A 25,128-nucleotide genomic window follows, 5' to 3' on the forward strand; every position below is an offset into this window, starting at 1 on the left:
TCAACACGTGGGCTAAAGTATGTTGACAATCCTTTGAGGTGGGAAGCTGGTAAGACAGCAAGCCAAGGAATAAAAGGGAGGAATGTGATAGTAGAGGGGTTTTTATTTGGCATGTTGATGGTGTACCAGCAGAGCATGTAACTCCAAAAGAAAAGCCAGAAGTGGGACGTAGAGTTTGCTAGGGGACAGCGCTGGGGTCTCAGAGTCCCCACCCCTGAGTAGCAGCTATATTCTCCCCCTGGGTTCTGGACAACTTATAAAATAAAACAGAGAGTGAAGATGGAGTCAAAAATACTCATTTCATTACGGATGGAGGTTAAGCTAGGACATACAGGTCTGCTAACCGAACCTCAGGCTCAGGAGGAACACGCACTTTCTGTAGGCAGGTGTGCTCTCACCAGAAAGCCAGCAGAACTTGTTATTCTCCCCAAATTCTCCCCAAGGCCATGCTTTCCCATGAGGCAAGAGGGAAAACAGCTAGGCAACAGGTTTCAAATCCTTTAATTCAGAAACTGAAAATGTCCTCAGACTCTTCAGCTATTAATAGTCAAATTACTGTGTATCTAACACCCTATATTGTCTCACTGTGCACTTTCTCCTCATTTTCCGGATGAAGACACTGAGGCTCAGAGAGTCACTTGGCCAAGCCCTCATAGCTAGTGCAGAACTGGGATTATAATCCAGGTCAAATTCTAGAGTTAGTGCTTTCAACCAGTACACATGGCTCCCAGTTACAGCAGTTATATTTACACCAATTGCCATACAGGTTTCTTGCCGTTGGTGGACTGTCCTTGTTCATTTGCATGGCTGAGGTGATCTGAGGAAATTTATCATGTTGGCAGGAGAAAGAATGTGGGTAGAAGAGCACAGACAACAAATGTCAGCTGGGGAGGCCACTGTTAAATCAGCAATCGTTTATTTAGCAGTACTTTGCATCAGGCAGTGTTTTAGCTGAACAAGATATGGCTCCTCTCGGTAATTCACCATTCGTTAGGAGGCAGATTCAAAAAGAATATTACAGTTGATCCTTAAACAATGCACCCCTGTATAGTCAAAAATCTGAATAACTTCTGACTCCCCTCAAACGTAACAGTATTGTTATACTGATAACCTGTTGACCGGGAGCCTTACTGATAACATAGTCAATTAACACATATTTTGTGTGTTATTTGTACGATAGACTGTATTCTTACAATAAAGTCAGCTAGAGAAAAGAAAATGTTATTAGGGAAATCGTTTGGAAGAGAAAATACATTTATGGGACTCTACTGTAGTTATTGAGAAAAAAATCCACACGTAAGTAGACCCATTGCGTTCAAACCGTGACGTTCGAGGGTCAACTGTGCGCTACAGTGAGAAAAGGGCAACGACAAAGCAGTGCACGAGGCTCAGTCATTACAAAGTGGGGGTCAGCTCTGCTTTGAGGATTCAGGGAACACTTCACAGAGGGAGATAATCGAGCTCTCTCTTGAAAGACAGTTGGAGCTGGGCTTGCCCCAAAGTGAAGGAAACATGGCGCAGTTCAGAGGTTGGTAGTGTTGGCTGGTAGGTTTGAAGTGGGGTTGGGGGAAGCTGCAGGACGGGATTCTGGTAATCGGGCAAATGGGCTCAGACAACGAAGGATCTCCTTTTCCAGGCTAAGGAATTTGGACCATTATCTCTGATCAAAGGAGACATTTTCAAAGATTTTAAACTGGAAAGCAACATGTCTGCCCTGGATCCTTTTTGCCTGCCTTTCCATATATGCTCTCCATCGTCTTTGCTCTGTCTGTACTTTCGGAGGCTGACCTCCATGGATGACATCAGTCCGTGTGTTCGCTTCCTAGGATTGCCATAACGAAGTGTCACAAACCAAGTGGGTTATTTGTTCACAGTTTTGGAGGCTGGAAGTCTGGAATCCAGGTGTCAGCAGGGTTGGTTCCCTCCGGAGTTGCTGAGGGAGAATGTGTCCATGCCTCTCTCCTAGCGGCCAGTGTTTGCTGGGCGATCCTCGTAGGTGCCTCACTCCAACCTCTGCCTGTCTTCACAGGGCATTTTCTACCGCGTCTCTATGTATCTTCTCCTTTTATAAGGACACCAGTTATATGGGATCTAGCTCCCCCTGCTCCAGTATGAGCTCATCTTAAGTTGATTACCTTTGCAAAGATCCTATTTCCAAATAAGGTATAGGTACCTGGGGTTAGGACTTGAATATATCTCTTTCAGAGACACGATTCAATCTATCAGTCGGCAACCTTGCCCTTTGAGTTTATGGTTGGGTTAGGCCACTGGGGAGCATGGGCAGGGGATGAGAGGGAGGGAAGAAAATAAAGTTAGAGAATTTATTCCCAAGCTCTGTACCTTTGGGGTCACCACAGACTGCCTTCATCTGTCAGGTGAAGGTCATAACTCTCTAGAGGAGGCCCTCTCCACAAAGAAGCCTCTCTTTCTCATTCATAATTGTTTTCTCCTCTTGCCTCATTAGGCTGAGGATGGTAAAAATACCTCACTGCTACTAGTCTGGGAGTATTTTATTATCCCTATGATTTCCCTACACTCTGCCCAAAACTTTTGTAATAATCTCCATATTAAAATGTCCACAAATTACCTAATTTGAGTGTCATCTTATTCCTACCAAGATCTTGATGGAAACAGTGACAATATTTTCATTTTAGAATAGTTGCTTAGGTAGCAGAGTAGAATATGGATTGGAAAAGGAGTCAAGAAAGGAGGCACTGAGACCAGAGAGGAAGACAATAGAGTAATTCAGATAAGAGATCACTGGACCTGAGCTTGGATGAGAGCAGTTAAGACGGAGAGGAGAGGAAGGATGCACAAAATATTTGGAGATAGAATTAATGTGGTTAGGGACAACTCTTGTAATTAATCAGATTCGTCCTCACCAAATACTTATTAGATAAGGGGAAATTCTATTCTGCAGATTATCTCGCACTGATTTCAAAAAAAGTGAAGATTTACAGATCAGTAGAAGAGAGGCAAGGAGGATAGGTGCCCCCCAAACTTTTAAATAATGTGACATGGAGGCAGGCTTGGTGGAATTAGGAACGGTTCGAGTTTTTAAGGGTTTCAGTGTCCTGTCCCACTGGGTCAGGATGGCGTTCCTGGCTCCATCCCATTTTCCAGGGCCCACGAGGCGATACTGGTAAGGAGTACATGGTCCAAAGAAAACTTCCCAAGCTAGTCTGGGATCCTTGAGGAACAGAGAGGGGACACTGGGCTTTGCGCCTATGCAAGCAGCAATGTCATCCAGGTACAGAATGAACTCAAGTTTGTCTTCACTGGTGTCTTTCATCACACCCCTGAGAGGAAGAAGGATGGATTGTTTTTCATTTTCAAGTTATAAGTCATCCCTCCTCCCACCATTTTGTTTCTTTTCATCTGGGTCAAACCATGTTTGGGAATGTTTTTCTACATTGCAAAGAAAGAAATGAGAGGAGTTTATCTACAAAGGGTATTCGTGAGGGTAATTAATTTTGTTAAAGGGAATGGTAAAAGGAGGCAATTGGAAGAGGAGCTCTAGATAATGGTTTAGGTTATTGATTTTGATATGAGGGTAAAAATCTGGTGAGTCCAAATACAACAGTTGAATGAATGAACATGATCAGAAAGCATCACATATATGGCCACCTAAATTATTTTTATTGATGGTAATTGTGAGTTGAGAGGGCCATTCGTGGTGTACCGGCACTGAACATGACACAGATATGAGTATAGTGTATATGAAAGCTTTATTCCTACATATTTCTGCTGTTAGAAAACTTTTGTAATGTCCCTATGTCATTCATTCACTCATTTATTCATTCATTCTTTCAATAAATAAATATTAAGTGTCCATCACGTGACAGGCATCATCCTAGGTGCTAGGGGTCTAGCAGTGAATAAAACAAAGGCCTGTTGTCAAGAAACTTCCATTCTAGTGAGGAAATTAACAGGCTATTAAAAAACCCCAATCGGGGGCTCCTGGTGACTCACTCGGTTAAGTGTCTGCCTTTGACTCAGGTTATCATCCCAGGGTCTTGGGATCGAGTCCTGAGTAGGGCTCCCTGCTCAGCAGGGAGTCTGCTTCTCCCTCTCCCTCTGCTCCTCACCGTGCTTGTTCTCTCTCTCACTTGCTCACTCACTCTCCCTCAAATAAATAAATAAAATCTTAAAAAATATTAACTCCCCCAGGCAAATAGATATGTAATAAACCAGGTGGTAATAGGTATTATTAAGAAATATTAAGGCAGGTAGGGGGAAGATGCAATGAAGGGACTGGCTGGGCGGCCATATTTATATAGTGTTGTCAGAGAAGGTTTCTTTCTCATGAGGTGATATTTGACAGACTGAGCCTGTAGATATCTGGTGGGGAGAACATTCCAGGCAGAAGGAATAGTAAGTGCAGAGGTTCTGAGGGGCTGTGGTTGGCATGTTTGTGGACCGGGGAGGAGGCTGGAGTGACTGGAGCAGTGTGGGTGAAGTGGGAGGACAGGAGGCAGTGAGGGCACAGAGCTAGCTGATTGCTCTGGAGGGATGCAGAGCTGCAGGGAAGTTTCTGGGAGTGAAATGGGAAGCAATCAGAGGGTTTTGAACAGAAGAGCAATGTGCTGTTGCTCAGTCCTGCTGCGGTGTCCAGATCTGACTGGAAGCAGGGAGACCAGAGCAGGGGGTGCCAGCAAGTGTCCTGGTGAGAGATGACAGTGGCCTGGTCTGGGGTGGCTGGGGGAGTAGCTGGAAGGGTCTGGATTCTGGATTTGTTTGAAGATGGGCGCTGACAGTATTTGCTGACATGGGGTCTGAGAGAAAAAGAGGAGAAAAGGATCATTCTAGGGTTTTTGATGGACCAATTGGAATGAGTAGCCAGTGACGAGGAAGGGGAGAAGTCGCACAGCAGCCCATGTGCAAGATGGGTGTGCTGGTGATGGAGGTTGAGAGTTCGTTTTTAGACATATTCAATTTGAGATACCCAAGTGGTACCTAAGTGGAGATACCTGGAGGGACTTGGATTAGGAGTTGCAATTCTGGGGAGAGATATGGGAACCATGACTCCATGATGGCATTTAATGCCACAGGCCTGAATGAGGCCACCTAGGAGTGAGTGTTTAACAGACGTGTGAAGAGGTCTGAGTGATTAACGTCCGGGTTCACCAATTTTTAGGAGCGAGGAAGAGGTGCACCAGCCAATGCAGGGAAAGAGCAGCCTGAGCCGTAGGAGGAGAACACAGACATAGTGGAGTTCCGGGGGGCCAAGGGAACCCACGACTGCCATCTGCTGGCAGGCTTTGTGTTCTGCTGGGGTGTTGGGGTTGGTGCCCCCACTGACACATCTAAGGCCACAAATCTAGCTGGTGGAAGAGTTAAGATTAAAAACATATTCTTCTGACTTTAGTGCAGTTATAGCCAACCTGCCACAGCGCTTCCCTAGGAATGGCTCTTATTGAGAATGTGTGCGTGTGTGTGTGTGTGTGTGTGTGTGTGTGTGAGTGAGAGTGTGTGGGCGCGCACGTGTGTGGGCGTGCGCATGCGTGTCTGTGGGCGTGTGCGTGCGTGCGTGTGTCTGTAAGGAAACGTATTGGTAGGTTTTCCCAGAACAAGCTGTAGGTCATGCACGTCATACCTTTTGATAAGTTGCTCCTTTTTAGTAGCCTCGGCCATCAGTTTTTGGGATGGAGGTATCTGACAGAGTCCTGTGAGAAGAATTGGAAACACATTAACATCGCATGTGCCTTTTCCTTTGCGCTCTCCTCCGCCTCATTTCTGGCCCCGCATCGCATATATTCATATATAATATTATTTGTATTATATGGTTTGTATACCCGTTTGTATGTGTGTGTGAAAGACATTCGTCGGTTAAATGGAAATACTAACAATGACCTCATTTTTCTAACCCTGTTTCGACATGTCTTCGCTTTCGTCACACCAGGAGCCTCAAGCATGAAGTGCCTGGGGGTCTCGGCCTCACAGAGGCTCTGACTGCTTGAGTGGTGCTGAGGGTGGCCTCAGTCTCAGCCTCTCACCTACACAGTCTCAGAGCGTGGGCTCCGCTCTTCTGGCTAGGAGCCACGTGCTGACCCCAGGGGGTGCGGTTACTATGTACCTGAGCTAGGGCTGACTTAGTTCTGTAGGGTACTTGTCACCAGCGTCACTTCATCCTGTAAAAAGCGGGCTAGACGGTACTTGGTAGTTCCCGGATTGCCCCCGGAGGCTCTCTGGAGAAGCATGTAATGACTCCTGGGCTGTGATCTAATCGGGTTTCATGTTGTCAGCTCTATCATTCTGATAAGCATTTCTGAGCTCATTATAAAACACTTAAAAAAACCCACCGGGTACTTAAGAGTCTTTTGTGGTTTTAATATAATCAGATAATGCTGTGAAAGCACTTTAATAGGCTTTAAAGAAGTAAACATTTGTGATCACTTAATGGAAGTGTGTGGAATTCGATGTCTATTACATTTGTACAGTGTGATAGCAGTCGCCACTCCTATCCGCATTATATCTTATTTATAAATTATTGGTGATTGTTTTTATCCATTAAGGACACACTTCCGCTAAAGGACAGCTGGTTGGCTCAACTGTGATTGCTGTTTATATTTAAAAAATCATGCCAGTGCAATTCTTTAAAATGCTTACTAATCTAGAACTTGCCCTACTTTAACGAGATATGATAATAACAGCAAGAGAAGAATGACAGCTGTCAATTAATAGCCTTCACGGTGTGCCAAGCACCGTGCTGTGTGGCAGACATTCATCTTACAAAATCCTTGTGAAAGAGGTTTTATTTCCCCCTTTCTACAGATGAAGGGGTGAGATTCAGAGAGGTCCTCACAAAGCTAATGAGTTTTAGAGTTGGGACGGGACCCCGACTCCATCACTTGGGCTCTCATAGTGAAAACGGACAGTTTGGTGTCCAGTGCCTAAAAAACTTTTTATAGGCATTTCTCAAAGGTTACCATCTCCCCAGAACTCAACTTTGTCCACAGTGGGCATTAATCCAATAACTTTCTTTGGAAGCGGTACAAAATTCTACTTCTAGAAATAAATGATAAGATTTAGAAGTAAACTAAACTAGACTAGAGTAGAACAGCAGAGGATCCTGAAGCTTCAATAATTTCAGTTAATCTGAGAAATGTGATTATACCTTGTCCAAATTTATTCCATTCACAGAATCAAAATCTTTTCCCCACTCTGTCACGTTAGTGATGTAAGCACACCCATGATAATATTACCCATATATGAAGTTAAGTATCCATTACACTCTTTTGATATTTTATGTTACTTTAGCTCATATCTGTTCCATTTGGGCTAAATCGCAAGGCACTCATTTGAAGACTCAGTTGATCAGGTAGGGCTTTAAACAGAGTCAAGTACCTTTGAATACTCTTGTGGCCCAGCGTGCTTGGAGCTCCGTGGCCGCTAGGATGGACCCTTTAAGGCCGATGAAGCCAATGACAGCTAGTGTTGCTCTCTCTAGGTTTGAAGGAAAGACCCGCTTGTACAGGAATATCTTCTTTGTACAAAGGCTTTTAAAAGGTTCTTCGAAAAAGGGAAAAGAAAATGTGTATCCTGTAGCGAAGATCACAATATCGATGTTTTCTCCCACTGTTCCATCTTCAAAGAGAGCAGAGGTTTCTGTAAACTCCTTCACGCTGGTTTTCATGGTGATTGTCCCACAGAGGATACAGGTTGGCAGTTCGTCATTCACAACGAATTTTGATTTTTTCCTTTGACACAGAAGAGAAAATTATTCATCGTAGTTATATCTGTGAGACACGTGAGTGAACTCTTTATTTGGTCAATTCAAGGAAACTATCTGCCAAGGCAAGGGAGTGAATTGACCAATGTTTAGTTCAAAGTTGCCCATCCAACTTACTGTTGCAATAACACGTTTTGTTCTCCTACTTCCAGTAGAAGGCATGTGGACATTTAAACCTATTCTTTCCTGCTTGGGGTTTCAAGTTCTCTCTCTTGAAATCAATTTCTGGAGCAATGCTTTTCTTGAAGTGTCAGAATCAAGTGGCAACAATCCATTTAATAATCAGTTTTGGGTCTCACCTCACCTAGGCCTCAAAGGATTGACATTAGGCAAAGAAGTTACCAAGAAACTTTTTGGATAAAAATAAAAAAAATCTGAATCGATTTATGCTGATAAATATTTTCATTATGAACATCATTCTATCTAATCACAGCAGACCTAATGTCTTTGTAAAATTGACATATCAGGGCACCTGGGTGGCTCAGTTGGTTAAGCGACCCACTCTTGATTCTGGCTCAGGTCATGATCTCAGGGTCATGGGATCAACCCCACACGGAGCTCTGTGCTGGGGGTTGAGCCTGCTGGAGATTCTCTCCCTCTCCCTCGGCGCCCCCTCCCCCGCTCATGCATGTGCACGCACACTCTTTCTCACTCTCTCTCTAAAAAAAAAAAAATTGACATATCAACTCATGCACTGCCATTAATTTTCTTTATAAGTTGAGAGCTGTCTTACCAAAGAAAAATATTTGGGTCAAGCTAAAAATAAAAGTCACATTTAATGACCTTACATTCATTTCAAAGGTTTTCTTTTTTTTTTTTAATTTTTATTTATTTTTTAAAAAGATTTTATTTATTTATTTGACAGAGAGAGAGACAGCCAGAGAGAGAGGGAACACAAGCAGGGGGAGTGGGAGAGGAAGAAGCAGGCTCCCAGTGGAAGAGCCTGATGTGGGGCTCGATCCCATAACGCCAGGATCACGCCCCGAGCCGAAGGCAGACCCTTAACGACTGAGCCACCCAGGCACCCCCAAAGGTTTTCTTTCTCTTGCCATGTTCAACTTTATACAGATGTATATTAAAATATGTAATTCTAGGAATTCCTGTTGGAAATGCATCTGCAAATCATTCAGCCAGAGACGACATTTATTAAAAATTAACTGGCCATCTGTACTCATGATGCTGCAAATACTCCATTTGTAGATGGCAGCCATTCCAAGATTCCTCAGAACCAATTTTAATTTCCTGATTTTCAAGCTCGAAATGAAAAGTTTTTATCCTTCATTTTCTTCTAGCTTAATGAATTACTACTTTTGTTACCAAAGAGAGAATATTCCCATTTCAAGAACTGCTGTGGTACCTGATGGAGATTGTCTTAATTAAAGAGTGAAGCTCAGAACAGAATAAACAAAGGCAGCATAGTAATTATGGAAGATTTTGAGTTCTGAATAAAGTAGAATGAAAAAATAATTTTCCCATTAAATAAAAAAATTTAAGTACCCCTTTGTAATACTTAATCCATAATTCTCATGGTTAAATCTTTTATTCAATTGCCTCTCTTGAATCCGGTTTAGCACACACGAGGGCAGAACTTGCGCAATAAAATTAACGCATCTTCTTGTAATCACCATATTAAACGGGTAGCCCCCATCTGAAGAGCGGCAGAGAACCCAGGCACCAGTTCTGGTACTGAGAAGTACCTAAAAAGTAAGGGAGGATAAATATATGTACATCATTTTGTAGTATTTTTCCTTGGTATGTTTCAAATGTTCTTATAACATCTGTCCTTTTTTTTTAAGTTTCGTATTTTAATTCCAGTTAGTTAACATACAGTGTTATGTTAGTGTCAGGTGTACAATATGGTGATTCAACACTTCCATGCAACACCTGGTGCTCATCACAACAGGTGCACTCCTTGATCCCTATCAGCTATTTCACCCATCCCCCACCAAACTCCCCTCCCCTCTGGGAACCATCAATTTGTTCTTTATAGTTAAGAGTCTGTTTCTTGATTTGTCTCTCTTTCTCTCTCTTATTTTTCCCCCTTTGCTTGTTTGTTTTGTTTCTTAAATTCCACATATGAGTGAAATCATATGGTATTTGTCTTTTCCTGACTGACTCATTTTGCTTAGCATAATACTCTCTAGCTCCATCCATGTTGTTGCAAATAGCAAGATTTCATTCATGACATCTGTTCTTAACTGGTAAATTTGTACATAGATCCATAAATGACTGTTTCTGTTGCTGCCATTGTTTTTGTAAACCACTTCTATGTGATCTATATATCTGTTAAGTGTTTTTATCACATTCACTATAAAAATTATAGGACTAGTAGATAGGCACATTCATCTGGCAGTTTTTTAAATCTAAATAATATGGAACGTAATGTGATGTTTTGAGAAAGCAATTTTAACTGAGTTAAATAAAAATCTATTCTTTCCAAATCGAATCATTGTCCTATAACTTATGTTAAAGTGGAACAGATTTCTAATTTGTGAATCTATGCTTGGACTTTCTAAAATCATTATGTATACTTCATGGACAAAGTAAAGGTTGCTTTTATTTTAAAACAGATATGTTCAGAAAACAACTTCCCTTTTCTATCTTTACATGGGGGTTTCACCAGAGCTGCAAAGGGATAGTGTAGAAGAAAGATAACTGGCCGGGTGGAATCATGTGTCCATTTGGTCTTGTTTCTGGAACAGTACCTCTGAAAAATGCCTAGTGGTCTGACATCCATACAATTGCCTAGACCCATCCTGGAGATGGTTCAATCCTATCACGTGTGGGCTGTTTTCACTCATGCTGTGTCCACATGATTTAGCAACTGGCCGCTGTGTTTTATAATCATGTATACCTCTCTCCAGCCACCAGAAACGATGAGGGGGTGAGGGTGTGGGTTCACCCAGCTGTACCTGAGCTGCCGTTCGACTCAGCTCCACTGCCACGTCCCCTGCCGTGTTCCCAAGACCGATCACTAACACGCGTTTGCCTTGAAAGCCTTCTGGGCCCCTATACTCCTGACTGTGCAGGATCTGGCCTTTAAACTTATGAATACCTGAGGGGAAGGAGGGATCAGAAAATCAGAAGTATCTAAAGTTATAATTCCCCAGGACGCAGGCATTGGGTCTGTAGGAAAAGGAAAGTTCCAGAAATGCGTCAGCCTTTGGCTCCTGCTGCTAAATGCAGGAAGTAGAAACAGCATACCATCTCCCTCTCCACTGGATTCTGTGAGCCCAGATAGGTTTAGTACAGCCTGCAGGAGACTGACAAGTCCAGGAGAATTTGTATTCCTATGAGTGCTCCCCTCGAAAGCAATTCCTTGGGGGAATCAAGCTCACTGCAGACAATAAGCAACATCTCATGCATGACCCTGAACATCACAAGCAAGAAGTAGACTATTTTACCTAACAGATATAGCCTATAAGAATATGCTTTGTGTATATAACATATTTACAAATTGAATTTTAGTTCAACTACAATTTTCCATAAAGAAATTTTGTGGCAAGTCCTCTTGTACATAAAGCAATTATTTTTGTGGCTTAGGCTTGCTTATTTTACTTTATTCTTTATTATATGTTAATGCTTTATTATACTGTATGCTTATTTATACTCTATTCTTAAATTATTTATATTTATATTTGTGTTACTGACTGATCTTTCAAGTTCCTAACACTCTGTTAATAGAAGTATCAGTATAGGGGCGCCTGGGTGGCACAGCGGTTAAGCATCTGCCTTCGGCTCAGGGCGTGATCCCGGAGTTCTGGGATCGAGCCCCACATCGGGCTCTTCTGCTGTGAGCCTGCTTCTTCCTCTCCCACTCCCCCTGCTTGTGTTCCCTCTCTCGCTGGCTGTCTCTATCTCTGTCGAATAAATAAATAAAATCTTAAAAAAAAAAAAGAAGTATCAGTATAATGGTACTACTTATGTATATAAGAAGGGCTCTCAAACATTTCTACTCTTGATTTATTTTTGGTGACTATCTCCTTGGCATCTATAAAACACATAAACCATGGATTCATATAAATGAAGATGGGTAATAACAGAGGAAGTCGAGGTGTTTCCAGTGGTGGCTGCAGCCATGCAAATTATGAGGCGGCAGAGGGAACAAGGGTGGTAGGGACAGTGACCGCCAGACCCACAGGTGGGTGAGATGAAGCTCTGACGATGAATCTGAAAGGGAAGCTCAGCAGTTCAGGGCGTTTTTCAGCCTTTCACCCCAGTACTTCAAGTATTCTGAGATTTTAAAATAAAAAGATGAAACTAGGGGCACCTGGGTGGTGCAGGTGGTTAAGCGTCCAACTCTTGGTTTCGGTGCAGGTCGTGGTCTCAGGGTCGTGAGATTGAGGCCCGCATCGGGCTTTATTCGGTGGGGAGTCTAAGACTCTCTCTCCCCAGCCCTCTGCCCCTACCCACACTCTCCCTCTAAAATAAATAGAAATAGGGTCACCTGGGTGGCTCAGTAGGTGAAGCGTCTGCCTTCGGCTCAGGTCATGATCCCAGGGTCCTGGGATCGAGCCCCGCATGGGGCTCCCTGCTCAGTGGGGAGTCTGCTTCTCCCTCTACCTGCTGCTCCCCCTGCTTGTGCTCTCTCTCTCTCTGACAAATACATAAAATCTTAAGAAAAAAATTAAAATGGAAATAAATCTAAACAATAAAAAGATGAAACGGTCTCCCAGGATATATCATTCCCCTACCATACAGTGATTGATTCATTTACGTAACATTTATTACATAGGTAATATGTGTAACACAATATTTTAATTGGATTCTTTGCCTCCTAAGGCTCCCAGAGCTGGAAACTGAATACAATGCTGGCCATGTTCCAAGGGACGTGTTAAACACCCTGTGCAGAATTTGCAAAGAATACGTATGCAGACCCGTTTTGGGATCACTTGCCCCTCACTCACTTTTGGGGGATTGGCGTTGGAAGTGGCCAGGAGTTAGAAACTGGAGAATTTCAGGAAAGGACTTAAAGTGCTGTGACGTTTTCTGTCCCCTGGACACGGAGGCAGGTTTGAGGGGCTGCAAGGGGACCACTGTGAGACCTTGCTCCTTGGAGTCTATGAAGCAGGGGGCCTGGTGTTTGACCCCAGCTTGACAGGCTGTGGCTGCAACTGCCTGGAAGGGGTGCTGGCTGCCCTGGTAGCAAGTTTTTCGTCCCCAGTTCAACATTAGTCTTAAAACTATTTATGAAAGATCCATGGTGATTAGTGAAAAGCAGAAAAGGCTTTTTTTTTTTTGAGTAAAACATTGTTCAACGTTAGTCTTAAAACTACTTGTGAAAGAGACATGGTAATTAGTGAAAAGCAGAAAAGGCATTTTTTTTTTTTTTTGGAGAATCTTTTAAATACTTTACTTTTAAAAATTTTTATTTATTTGTCAGAGAGAGAGCACAAGTCGGGGGGAGAGGCAGAGGGAGAAGTAGGCTCCCCGCTGAGCAAGGAGCCTGATGTGGAACTCGATCCCGGGACCCCAAGATCATGACCTGAGTTGAAGGCAGATGCTTAACCGACAGAGCCACCCAGTCGTCCCACCAGCAAAGGTATCTTAAAAACAGTAAACCTTAGCCAGATGTCAGAGGGGCTTTGGCAGCATTTGAAATCATTACCCAAACAGCTGTTGCTCTCCTGCACTCTGGTCTAAGTAAAGATTGACAGAAACTATTGTATTTATTCCCCAACTGTTCAGATTTTGGCCAGGGCTTTGTCTTCCAATGCCTTGCCATTTCCTCGAGGAAATTATATGGCTACCTGACGTTATTTTTTTGGATTGCTGTCATGTTTGAAATATTTACTTTACCACTGAAGGTGTTCAGGACATGCCACCCATAATGTGCCGCTTTGATATACTGATTATTTTCTCAGGTGAAGGCTCTTGAAAAACAGCAAAGGCAGGGCGAGGCCTTCTCTGAGCTCCCCTCATCCGCCTAAGGGCAGATCCTCCAAAAGGAACTCTTGGTCATAAATCTCCTTCCTGGCAGTTTCATCAACCAGGGAAGATTGGCTCTTCTATCACAGGAGAGGACAGTAGAAGTCTATACCCAGACGAACTTTGCCACGGATGATCATATCTCCCTCTACTCTTCTAAGAGCCCATTCATCTTTCTAGAAATATCTGCTCTCCTGGATTGCCTACACCCTCTCCCCTTTCCCTATTAAGATGGTATATAAACTCTCAAATCTCACAGTTTTTGGTATTATTTTCATATGATGCTCCCGCATTAGTATTAAAAATGAATAAATCTGTATACCTTTCTCCCTGTTAATCTGCCTATCAAACTGAGGAGGGTGGAGGGAAAGTCTTTTCTCCCTTACAGAACAGAGCTGTGCATTTCAGCATACATATATGAAGAGTGGGGGTCTTTTTTTTTTTTTTTTGACAATTTACCCATAGTTTTTTTTTTTTTTTTTTTTTTTTAAGATTTTATTTATTTGAGAGAGAGTGAGAGAGTGAGACACAGCATAAGAGTGGGGTGAGGGGCATAGGAAGAAACAGACTCCCCACCGAGCAGGGAGTCCAATGTGGGACTCGATCCTGGGTCTCCGGGATCATGACCTGAGCCGAAGGCAGACGCTTAACTGACTGAGCCACCCAGATGCCCCAGGTATAGTTTTTTTTTTCCCCCCAGAAAAAAAGGCAACGGCAGCTAGGACACATGTATGTACATCCTTCTTTTTCTAAACCACAACAACAAACTTTAACATTGTTAATAACTTCTAAACTCCGGCAGATGGAACTTTAATTTAATGCTTCATCTGAATGGAGTGGGGTTGTTTTAGAAAGAAAGAGATGATAATCTTTTCCCTCAGAATAAATTGAGGGCAGGGAATCCTTAATAGTTCCAAGGGACATTTTGTATTGCAGTTCTAATAATGTTTATAGAGTGCATGGATTTTTCTCACAATAACCCTTTGAAGTCTATACTATTTTTACTCATATTTTAATATGTGGAAACTGAGATTTGTAGGGATTATGTGATTTTTGTGACTTGTCAATGAATAGAGAGCTGGGAACTTATTTATTTTATTTATTTATTTTTAAGTAGGTCCCACACGCAACGTGGGGCTTGAACTCATGACCCTGAGATCAAGAGTTGACACTCCACTGACTGAGCCAGCCAGGCACCCTGAGAGCTGGGAATTTAAACGCAAGTACTCTGATGCAATATCTGGGACTTTAACGTCCATGGTATGCTCCATTACCCTCCCGTCTCTCTTCCGGTATCATTCTGTCGTCATTCATGCACGGTAAATTGCATTGTTGTTACTCAAAGAAATGAATTCACGCTACAGTGTAGCAGGAAGTTACCTTTTACAAAAAAATCTTAATGGATTGTGCTCAGCCAGGTGCCTCCGCAGTTATTCTCTCAAGTCAGATTTGTAGCAATCCTCCTGGAGGTGGGAGTTATTATTCATCCTTGTCTTACAGGTGAATCCATTAGTGCTTAGAAAGGGTAAGTGATTTGTTTAGTGCCAGAGATTTGTGTAAGTGCTAGAGACAGGATTTAAATTCTGGTTTTATGACTCCCATTTGTGCTACCTTTCAAGTTATTTTTCTCCCTCAAATGACTTAAGTGATTGAGTTTGCCCTGGAAATAGCAAGTAATGATATTTAATTTGGTACCAGTAATTTTTTTTCCATTTCTTTTTCCTCAAAAGGGCGGGCAGAATTCTTTCATACCAACCCCCATAGCTAAGTTCCACTGAGCACTTTGTTCTAGGTCCCATGCTGGGCACTCCATGGCTAGCAGCTGATTTCATCCGAAAGTAACCCTACGAAGAAGGTGCTATGAGTACTTCGATTTACAGGTGGAGAAAGAGGGGCTTAGGACACGTGATTTGCCCAGGTGCCAATAAAAGTCAGAGGCACAATTCGAAACGGTAACCCTAGGCTGCCTCTACTCAGATTATGGAAATGACTCTTAGGCTTTCCTAAGAGAATCACATTGGTGGGGGAGTCTGTTAAACATTAGGATTCCAGGGTCCCACTTTTGGAGGTTCTTACTCTGTAAATGCCACATTAACTTGCTTTTAAAATAAGCCCTTCAGGTCTCGGCGGTGGTTGGGAGACACTGTGCTGTGGTCATAGCCTTCATCCATCATTACACTAGTTCCTTTCTTTCAGGCTGTTTTCATAAAAGACTGTTGGGTAACTGATTTCATTCAATAAGCATATATTAAACACATACTATTGTCACGTTACATTACTTCAAGGTTCAGCTTTCGTTTTTACTGTATTTTGCTTTTTCTATCTCACATCCGTGTGTGGGGATGGGGGCAGGGAGTGGAGAACTGGGGACTACTGAGCACTTCTGGAGCGCCATCCCCTCACTTTGGGGAAGTCTAATGCCATATAATAAATGCATCATTTGACGCCAAGGAAATGCAACATTCAGGGGAGAGTTTTCACACAACTGAGGAATTTAGCACAGAAACATCAAGATCTTATTTATTTATTTTTTTTACAGAAGTCTTTCTGAAGGGTATTATATATTTTATGTCCTAAAAGTAGAACATACTGGTAATTCCAGGTCATCCTTATAACCTTCAGTTATTGCACTGTTGTCTTATACAGTGACACTCTCAGGGTCTGTCGAGGGGCATGGGACTTAGTTTGCCTTGTCACTAAATATCTCTGGAACACTTTGCTGCTGTGGTTTGTTCATCGTACACTTTCCGCCCTACTGTTATGTGTCAGGAAATGCACAGCAACTATCTTAGGGGAAGGAAGACCAAGCACTTGAATTCCATTTACAATGCTCACAAAGCTTAAAGACATTTATTAATGATTGATCAAACATAACTAGGCATTCCCATCACTCATCTATAACTAATGACCAGAACTGATATGCGGTTGGAGAGTCACTCTTACACAACTTCTGTGTGTGGGAGAGGAATGCAGAACTGGTGTCTGTGTTACCCGCCTGGGATACAGGAGGAGCTCGCAGTCTGAGGTGGAATGGCTGCCGAGGCGGGAGTTATAACAGAGGGATGAGTATTTCTTAGTCTGGGGGAATCACGTGTGTCTTAGGAAGCGGCTTGTCCTGAACAATTCTCAGGAGGTTCCGACTAGTTCCCAGGAGGTCATGAGTCACAGCGGTAGTAGCTAACGTTGATGGAGTGCTCGCTATGTGCTCTGTTCTCTGCTGAGTATTTTACAGGGATGATCTCACTGAATTGTCATGACTGCTCTATGAAGCGGAGTCGTTGGGTGAAGTTTACCCAAGATTATGCAACTAGTGCGGGGACATGGTCCAGGCTGCTGACTTTAGGACTTTGTTCATAACTAGTATGCTAATGGTCACTTATCACCAAGGGCCATTAGCCCGAGGGAACTGTAGCAGATCAGGATTCCTTGGAAACTTTCCACTGTGTCCACTCACTAAGATTCCTCATTCAGGGAACACAGAGGAAATTGGGATATCTGTCCTGGTGTCCTCCGGTCACAAATCCTTCTAGAGTCTGGTCATAAACTTAGGCCTCCTCAGGAGGAGTCTCGAAATCTATTATGTGTGGATTTCTTCCTTTTCCATAATCTGGGTTTTGGGGCAAAAGAGAAGGGCACACCAATATTTCTAATGCAATCATTTCTTCCCCGGAGGTCATTAAGGTATATAGAAACGTTTGCTCTCAAAATGATTCCAAAGTACCTTGCAATCCTATTTTATATTTACCCAGCCTCTTCCCTTGGAACCAACTCCTCTGGATTACACACTAACCTGCCACACGGACTCTCACCTCTCAGTTGCTGGCTGATCTTTCGCAATAGCATTTTTTAGTCAGAGTCTAACTGGAATTAAGGGCAAGCCAAGCAAAACCTGACAAGACACTACATTCCAAAAAGGCCAATTGTTTGGCACTTGTAACACATTTCCCCGTAGAAACTTCGTTGTAAGTGGCGGTTCTGTATTTCTTTAGTACTGTGCCATTGTGTATGTGACACCAGGCTCGCTGCAAGTCTGAAGCCCAACCACCATTTACACCATTGCTTCTTTGCAAAATTATGCATTGAAATCTCGCTTGATCCCTAACACATGTTTAAAGCAGGATATTTTGTTAATTTGAGATTAAGTTTAGAAGATTTACATTTTGTTTTTTTTTTTAATTGGCCCAGGTATGCAAGCTTTATTCTTCACACTCTTCCTTAAATGTTCTTTCAATTCCTTGATGAAGTTTCAAAACTTCACTTACTCAATTGCCTTTAAAGCCACTTGGAAGTGACAGAAGAAGAGTAGCTATACTACATTTTAATAATCCTCATTTGATCTCAAAAGATGGAGATCTGCCAATCATGAGTATAGCTGCCCCTTGAACACAATGGGTTTGAACTATGTGGGTCCATTTATACATGGATTTTTCTCAATAAATATCATGCAGTACTGTAAATGTATTTTCTCTTCCTATGGTCTTCTTAATAACACTTTCTTTTCTCTAGCTTACTTGATTGTAAGAATATGGTATATACAGATACACACACACACACACATATATACATATAACATACAAAACGTGTTAATTGACTGTTTATATTATTAATAAGGCTTCCAGTCAATAGTCAGGGCCATACTTAGTAGTTAAGTTTTTTTGGGGAAGTCAAAAGTTATACGGGGATTTTTGACTATGTAGGGGTCAGCATCCCTAACCCCTGAGATGTTCAAAGGCCAACTGCACATTTCAAAAAATGTGCTATTGGAGTCAAAAGCATTTCCAAAAGGAATTTCTAAAACTCCTTTGTGGTGATAACCTTGGTATAAGAGATGTATGGATTATTATTGTGGTGACTGTTTTGAAGGATGAAAATATTTCTTTGGATGTATAATTGCTGCTCTGTTTCTTAAAAACAAATCTGTCAAATTTCTTTATACTCTCACTTCCTTTAAGTTATTGAATTACAGATCACTCCTGATTCAAATGACCTGTAATTCAATGACAAAATTCAAAAGCTTGTATTTTTTTTTTATGAAACATAAGCCTTATGTGATCATTGAACTTGAATCAGACAGGCATGATAAAGCTTCAATAACAGCAATGTTTATATTAATAAGTAAATAAGAAGATACCTACATTGTGCTTTATACCTTTCCCGGTTATTTTGTACATATTATTTCTGTGGGTGAACACAGAGTTGTCTGTAATCATTAGGAATTATTTCCAATTACAAATAAATGACTTTCCTCTAGGAGAACCAGACATGGTCTCAGGTAGAAATGACTCACCAGGAAAGGACTCCAAAGGTAAACGGGGATTCAGGTAATGTCCGGTGCAGACCATGACAGCATCAAAGACTGCTCGTTCCTGCTTCCCCTCTGTCTCTGTGACAACATCCCACTGACCAGTCTCGGAGAAATCTGGACGTTTCGTTATACTGCACACTGTGGTCTGAAAGTGGCAGGCAAACACTCACTTTCTATCAATCACCTTGGGACCTCATGTAATGGCTGGTATGGTAACCACGTCTGTTATTTCACGTGGGCCAAGCCCGTCTCAGGGCAAGAGGTCTGTCAATATTGGTTTATTTCCCCGATAAAAAAAATTACGTAGCTTGTACAAAGTCTCAAGAGCAGTCCTACAGAGTAGGACCCCAAACATTTGCATGCCTTCATTGGAAGGAAGAAACATTTAGTTCTTATTCCCAGTGAGAAGGAGATGAGTGACAATACCGAGTGCATTGGGAAAATGTAGGAAAAGCTTTGGCTCATTATAATTTCTGTGGTTCAGAGTCCTAGTCATTTCTTCCCAGCAGCTTTCATGAATAAAATTCATTTTTCCTTTCCTCTCAAAAAAAAAAAAATTCTAAATTTCATCCCGAATAAGAATTTGGATTTAGAAGAGGAATCAGGGAAGTCAGTATCTTAATGACTTATTTGAGTAAAACATGAGAAATAGGAGAAATGAGGAGTCTTTATCATCTGCCTTTTTCATACAGAGATAAAATCAGGAATAAATTTACTTAGGATCCCCTTTCCATTAGATTGCTGAATGGGCAGCTCCCACGCATTAACCTCCCATAACCCAAGTTGCCTTACCCTAAACCGAATGTATTTCAGAAGGTCAAAGTGCTCAGCAAATTCTTGGAGATAGTTCCAGAATTTTTCTTGATTCATGAAATTGGGATAATCTTCCTGGAAGGGGAAGTCGCTATAACATGACATTTCTTTGCAGGTATTTGTCACTAATGATCTGTAGATCCTGTTCATCCCATCTTCAGAACTTTCCTGTGGTGAAACGTAGTTACCTTGGTGGGGTGGGGGAGTCAGGAAGAAAAGAGATTCCACTTGTAATTCCAAAGAGTTTCAGGAAAACTTAGCATTGGATCCCCATGCTGTAGCTGTCAGAAGCCATTGGTGGGATTGGAATGACTAAACACAGTATCTTTCTCACACTACACGGAAGTTAACAAGACTAACATTGCCATTCAGTGATTCCATGAACATGGGGCTAATGGTCTGACTTGCTTCTTTTTTCCTTCTTTTTTTGCCATCCTCAATCCCTCCTTCTTCTTCTGCCTTTGCTCACAGAACTCCTCACTGATTTTTGTATTTATTGTCTAAGTATATTTTCTTTTTCTTTCTCTTGTTTTTAGATTCATTTATTTTAGAGAGAAAGAGCACATGTGCAAGTGGGGGGAGGGGCAGAGGGAGAGAGAGAATCTCAAGTAGACACTGTAGGGTGGGTGGAACCCAATATGGGGTTCAATCCCAGGACCCTTGGGATCATGACCTGAGCTGAAATTGAGACTCAAATGCTTAACTGACTGAGCCACCCCAGTGCTCCTATTTTCTTTCTTTCTTTCTTTCTTTTTTTAAACTCAGTATTATTTTCTAAAATTCATCTGTATTACTTTAGAGTGAGGGAAGAAAACCAAATCAACTGTGGGGTCCAGTAGCAGAAGGTACACAAACCAGACACTGTGTTTTCTTTCCACATCGACATTTGACTCGATCAGGGTCACAGTACAACAGAAGAAACTTTTCCCCCAGCACACTATAATCCTAGGGTTGTGACCATACCTGCTTACACGCATTTGCTTATTCTGTTTTCTTCGCCATCTATCAAAGACTGGCATATGCCACCTTCTCCATGAAGGCTTCCCTCATTCACACCAGTTTGAAGTACTCTCCTCCACCATGAGCTCCCGCTGAACGTTGCTTTTCTCTTACCCCCGAAGCATCCAGTACTTAGACCTCCTATCGTCTGACACTTTATACCCCACCAATGGGACAGATCCCTAGGTCCCTGCTGAAGCCGCTGCTACTCCCAGTTACCAGGACCAAACCTGGCCAGATGCCACTGGTATCTAGCCACTTCCAGCCCCTACTTCTGTTGCTCAAGTCACCTAACAGCTGGCCTAGCCCTAGGTATAACCCCCAGGATGCACACTCCACTCCTTAGAAGGATTGATCAGTGCCTCGGCTCTTTTTATTGTGATAATGTAAAAGCTACCCAACCACCCACCCCAACCTTTCAGGGTCTGGATTCTTGCATCACTCCTGCCAATTCGCTTCCCAAAGACCTGAATAATCCTGTGGGCTGGAACTCCCTTCCCTGATGCCAACTTCCATCCTTCCAAAAGCGTCATCTGCTTCCTATTCACCAATGCTATTCAGCCTAACCTATGCGACACTGTTACTTTGTCTCAGAAAGTCCATGGTCTAGAAATCACTGTAACTTCTAATACAATGTTTGTGTATCAGACTGAACTCTTCCTTCTTCCCTCTTCCAACTGCCCCTGCCCCTGCCCTGCGGAGTCTCCAGGTTCATCACCTGTCAGACTGCATCCTGCACGCTGTCAGCACTATGCCTCACACAAGCCTGTGATGTCGCAGTGAGCTGCTTTTATACGTGATCACCAAGGTAGGCTGAAGCCACCATGCCTGAGCAGGGACAAAGCAGACTGTCAGATTACGACTGATGGACGTGGGAGGGTACAAGTTACGCACAGTAAACTTCCATAGTCCCCCGAAGTTGTTACTTCTCTCAAAGCAGATGGGCTCCAGACCCTCATCCAAGCAGCACTTGATGGAGGACAGGCCACTCACACCAGCTCCAATCACTGCAACTCGCCTGGCCATGGTACTCTGTTGGGGGAAGGCTGGGCTGAGCTGCTTTATATGACAAGACCAGAAGGAACCTCCTGTCCTAGAACTATAAACTCTTATAGTGGTGCACACACCCTCTTTGAGCTAAGGCAGATTCACATTTTGGTTAAAAATGAAATCAGACTCTGGAAATCAGAGTGTTTGGTTTAAATCTTAGCGTCACTTACTAATAGTGGGACCTCAGGCTAGCTGGTTCTCTTCTCTGGGCCTCGATTTTCTATTTAGTACAATGGGAATGGAAATAATAATAATAATATCTTAAATGTTTGTTATGAAATTAAATGATTGATATGTTGGAAGGATTGTAGAAGTGCGTCTTCTGCATAGACAGGGCTCACTTAAATTTAGTTCTTATTATTAACTAGTACAGTAGGACCTTGATCCCCTTGAGACTTTATTTATGTTTAATTTTTAAACATATTTTATTATTATTATTATTGTTATTATTTTTATTTTTAAGTAGGCTCCATGCCCAGCGTGGGGCTTGAACTCATGACTGAGCCAGCCAGGTGTCCCTTGGGACTCTAGATGCCCTCAGTATTAAAAGAGCCCTTTGCTATCACCTACTCCCTCTGGGCCCTAGGAACTACAGCGAGCAAAAATGTTAGTTTTTATTCAAAGCATCTAGTGTCCTGAAGAATAGCTGGTCATGGGTCATCTCCTGCCATACAATAAAGATATTCCATGAATTAAGGGTGGGTCTTAATCTCGCACAGAAGCAAGACAGACTGACTATAATACAGAAAAAAGTCCCCAAGGAAAGTTATATGGGACATTCTAGATGAAGTCTAATGGAAATGGGGATGCCCACGTTTGTCAGCAGATACTGGAGGAAGTAAGTGTCACAGGGATTTATAACCAGTTTTTCTTGGTATCATATTTGAACTTCTGTAAACATCAACATAGCTTTTGTACTGACGGATGGGCTAACCTCTCAGTTAATTCCAGCAAATGGCTATGCTGAAGAATTGTCTGAGTTTTAAATGAAGTGATATTACTTATACAAAAGTGCCTAGAACCAAGTATTTATCAGTGTTCATTCCCTACCTCCCTGTCTTCCTCTTTTCCTCTCCTTCCCCTAGGAAACATAGCTCACAAAAAAAAAAAAAAAAAAAAAATCAACAAGCAAGTTTGGAAATAAGCAGGCATACATACCTGTGGTTTCCTTTGGGTTAAGGAGTCAGACTTCTAGACAGCTTTTAATCAGAAATAAATGGCCTCCACCAATAAGAACACTGGATTTTCAGGCCACTAGGTAGAAGCCTGAAGTTGGTAGATCTCAGCTGTGTTCTGTCGTTGCAATAATAACACAAAAGAAATGGTCGCTTAACTGAACTGGTAAAGTGCAAAATGGGCTACAGTGAACAGACCGGCAGCAAATTAATTCATTCAACAGATGCACCCTGGGTACCTCTAAGTGCAGTTACTGAGCCACGTGTGGGGGACCCACAGATGAAGACCCAGCGACTAAATAATAGCGATAAAAATAAAGACCGTCCACAAGGAGACGCGGCCATATGGAGAGATGCGGACGCACATGGTGTCACGTGGTACGTTCCTGTAATAGCAGCGTGCTCTGCGTACGGACGTTTACGGCACTGTCGGGCTGTTCAGCTCTGCCTGGAGGCCTAGTTAGAGACGCAGAGTGGGCTGCGTTTTTCTGGGGTGAAAACACCTCGTCCTTTACAGACCAACTTAAGAGACTGTACAGGCAGCAAAAACAAACTGGGAATTTATGCCTCTTAAAATTACAGAACACTTGCAGATTATGAATTTCTGAGCGAGGGCACCCATTTAAAAAACAGGCTTCGAATCACTGAGGGAAGTTGGTGAGTGAATTGGAAATGGGCAGATGTGGGTTCTAGTTCTCCCTCTGCCTCTAACCAGCTGTATACATTTAAACAAAATTCTTTATTTCCCTGTGCGATTGTTCCCACATATGTAAAACAGAGGTTTCTAGTAGTTTGCCCCTTTCCCCTTCCAGCCCAAGAGAATTGTTTTTATGTCTGAATGCCAAGTATTTGGTACCAAAATCGGTGTGAATTAAAAGGTAGGAGAGATACTGCAGGCGGGAAGGGCGGGGGGACAGAAGGTGTGTGTCAGCTCTTTGTAAACTAGAAAAGGTTCTATGAATGGAGGGTCCTCTGTAGCTCAAACGTTGCTTATAATGAGTTACTTGGTAGAGAAGAGCCCTAAACTATTGAACTGGACTTTTGAAGAACGTGAAAACCCCATCTCATACCTGGCAGGCCAGAAAATGCAGTAATCGTTTTTGAGACATGGAGAGACTTGGGTGATTTGCAAATCATGCGATGGATTATGATTTGACTTTGGAATCTCATCTGTTTCTATTTCTTATCATCACCCACAATGCCCTTACTTTGTTACCGTATTTCCTAATACCAAACTGTGGAGGATTCTTATGTTTCCCAATGCCTGGCATCCATCAGATGAAATCAGAGGTGAGAAGAGAATTATAGAAAGTCCCATGATTCTATTATTCCTGCCGACACCTTTCTTTCAGATGGTTTCTCCCTACAACCTAACTTTGTTTCCTTACAACACTCCTTTGCTTTCTTTCTCCTTAATTCTGTTACTTTAATCCTAATGAAGAGGTTCCTGAAGAAGAGAATCACATTCATTCCTAAGGAATGCACTCACCAAGGAGAATATTCATCCTCTGCAAAAGCAGTTTCTGGAAACATCTCCCCATAAAAATAAAAAAAAGAGAGGGACAACAGCAAAGAAGAATAATCCGGGACACTTACCTTGTTGGCACAGAGCAGATACTCTGACAAATTATTTCTCAAAGCAAAGAGACAAAGAAAATGTTTGCCTTAAAATTTTTTTTGAAAGTCAAACTCTTTGTTTTAAAAGGAAAACAAAGAAAGCTGACTTTGATCAGTTGGTCTCAGAGTGAAACAAAACCATTCGCCATTTCAGTCTTCCTGGTGACAGCAGAAAGCGTCCCACTCACTGAGGATAACAAGTTGTAGGACAAGAGCTGGATACTTCCGTGATGTCAGGGGAGGGCTAAATGACGAGTTAGAACACTGGCTTTGGATTCGAGGAACATAAACTACTTCTGCCCCTTTTCCCCACCCTCCCAAACGTCACAGTTCCGGCAAAACGCGAAACTTCAAGGAAAGCACTTTAAGCGGCCGCTCTTCTCACGGTAGCCTTTAGAGGGCGCCAAAGTCACCGCCCGCCTCAGGGCCCTTCCTGAAACAGGCGTTCTGCTTGCCAAACCCCTTTGGATCGTTAGTCCCTTGAGCCATCATAGGAGCGGTCCAAAGGA

At 42.5% G+C, this 25,128-nt stretch overlaps 1 protein-coding gene across 5 annotated transcripts; it reads right to left on the reverse strand.

Annotated features, from left to right (window-relative positions):
• Nucleotides 1–899: 899 nt before the first annotated feature.
• Nucleotides 900–24,882, reverse strand: FMO4 (flavin containing dimethylaniline monoxygenase 4). 5 transcript variants are annotated; one of them, XM_045813817.2, is made up of 10 exons: nucleotides 24,599–24,881; nucleotides 22,986–23,120; nucleotides 21,672–21,809; nucleotides 19,758–19,946; nucleotides 18,948–19,110; nucleotides 10,645–10,787; nucleotides 9,230–9,429; nucleotides 7,348–7,700; nucleotides 5,597–5,666; nucleotides 900–3,299 (listed from the first exon to the last, which is right to left on the reverse strand). In XM_045813817.2, exons 3-10 carry the CDS (start codon nucleotides 21,801–21,803, stop codon nucleotides 2,879–2,881), a joined length of 1,671 nt encoding a protein of 556 aa, XP_045669773.1. In that variant the 5' UTR covers nucleotides 21,804–21,809; nucleotides 22,986–23,120; nucleotides 24,599–24,881; the 3' UTR covers nucleotides 900–2,878. The 5 variants fall into 5 exon arrangements, with proteins under 5 accessions (XP_045669773.1, XP_045669783.1, XP_045669800.1 ...); XM_045813827.2 differs by lacking the exon at nucleotides 21,672–21,809 and having other exon boundaries at nucleotides 19,758–19,966; nucleotides 24,599–24,882; XM_045813844.2 differs by lacking the exons at nucleotides 10,645–10,787; nucleotides 18,948–19,110 and having other exon boundaries at nucleotides 24,599–24,882.
• Between the last annotated feature and the right edge of the window lie 246 nt (nucleotides 24,883–25,128).

This window comes from Ursus americanus, chromosome 2, assembly GCF_024610735.1.
Source record: "Ursus americanus isolate L20-20 chromosome 2, mUrsAme1.1.p, whole genome shotgun sequence".
Lineage (NCBI taxonomy): Eukaryota > Metazoa > Chordata > Mammalia > Carnivora > Ursidae > Ursus > Ursus americanus.

Bases quoted from the DNA above. Each gene is read 5' to 3' on its own strand.
- FMO4 (XM_045813817.2), bottom strand. From the start codon at position 21,803: ATGGCCAGGCGAGTTGCAGTGATTGGAGCTGGTGTGAGTGGCCTGTCC. The intron at 9,430-10,644 runs GTACAGCTGGGT...CTTACTTTTTAG, and splicing joins TGAGTCGAACGGCAGCTCAG to GTACTTCTCAGTACCAGAAC. The intron at 7,701-9,229 runs GTACTTAAATTT...TCTGTGTCAAAG, and splicing joins GGATTAAGTATTACAAAGGG to GAAAAAATCAAAATTCGTTG.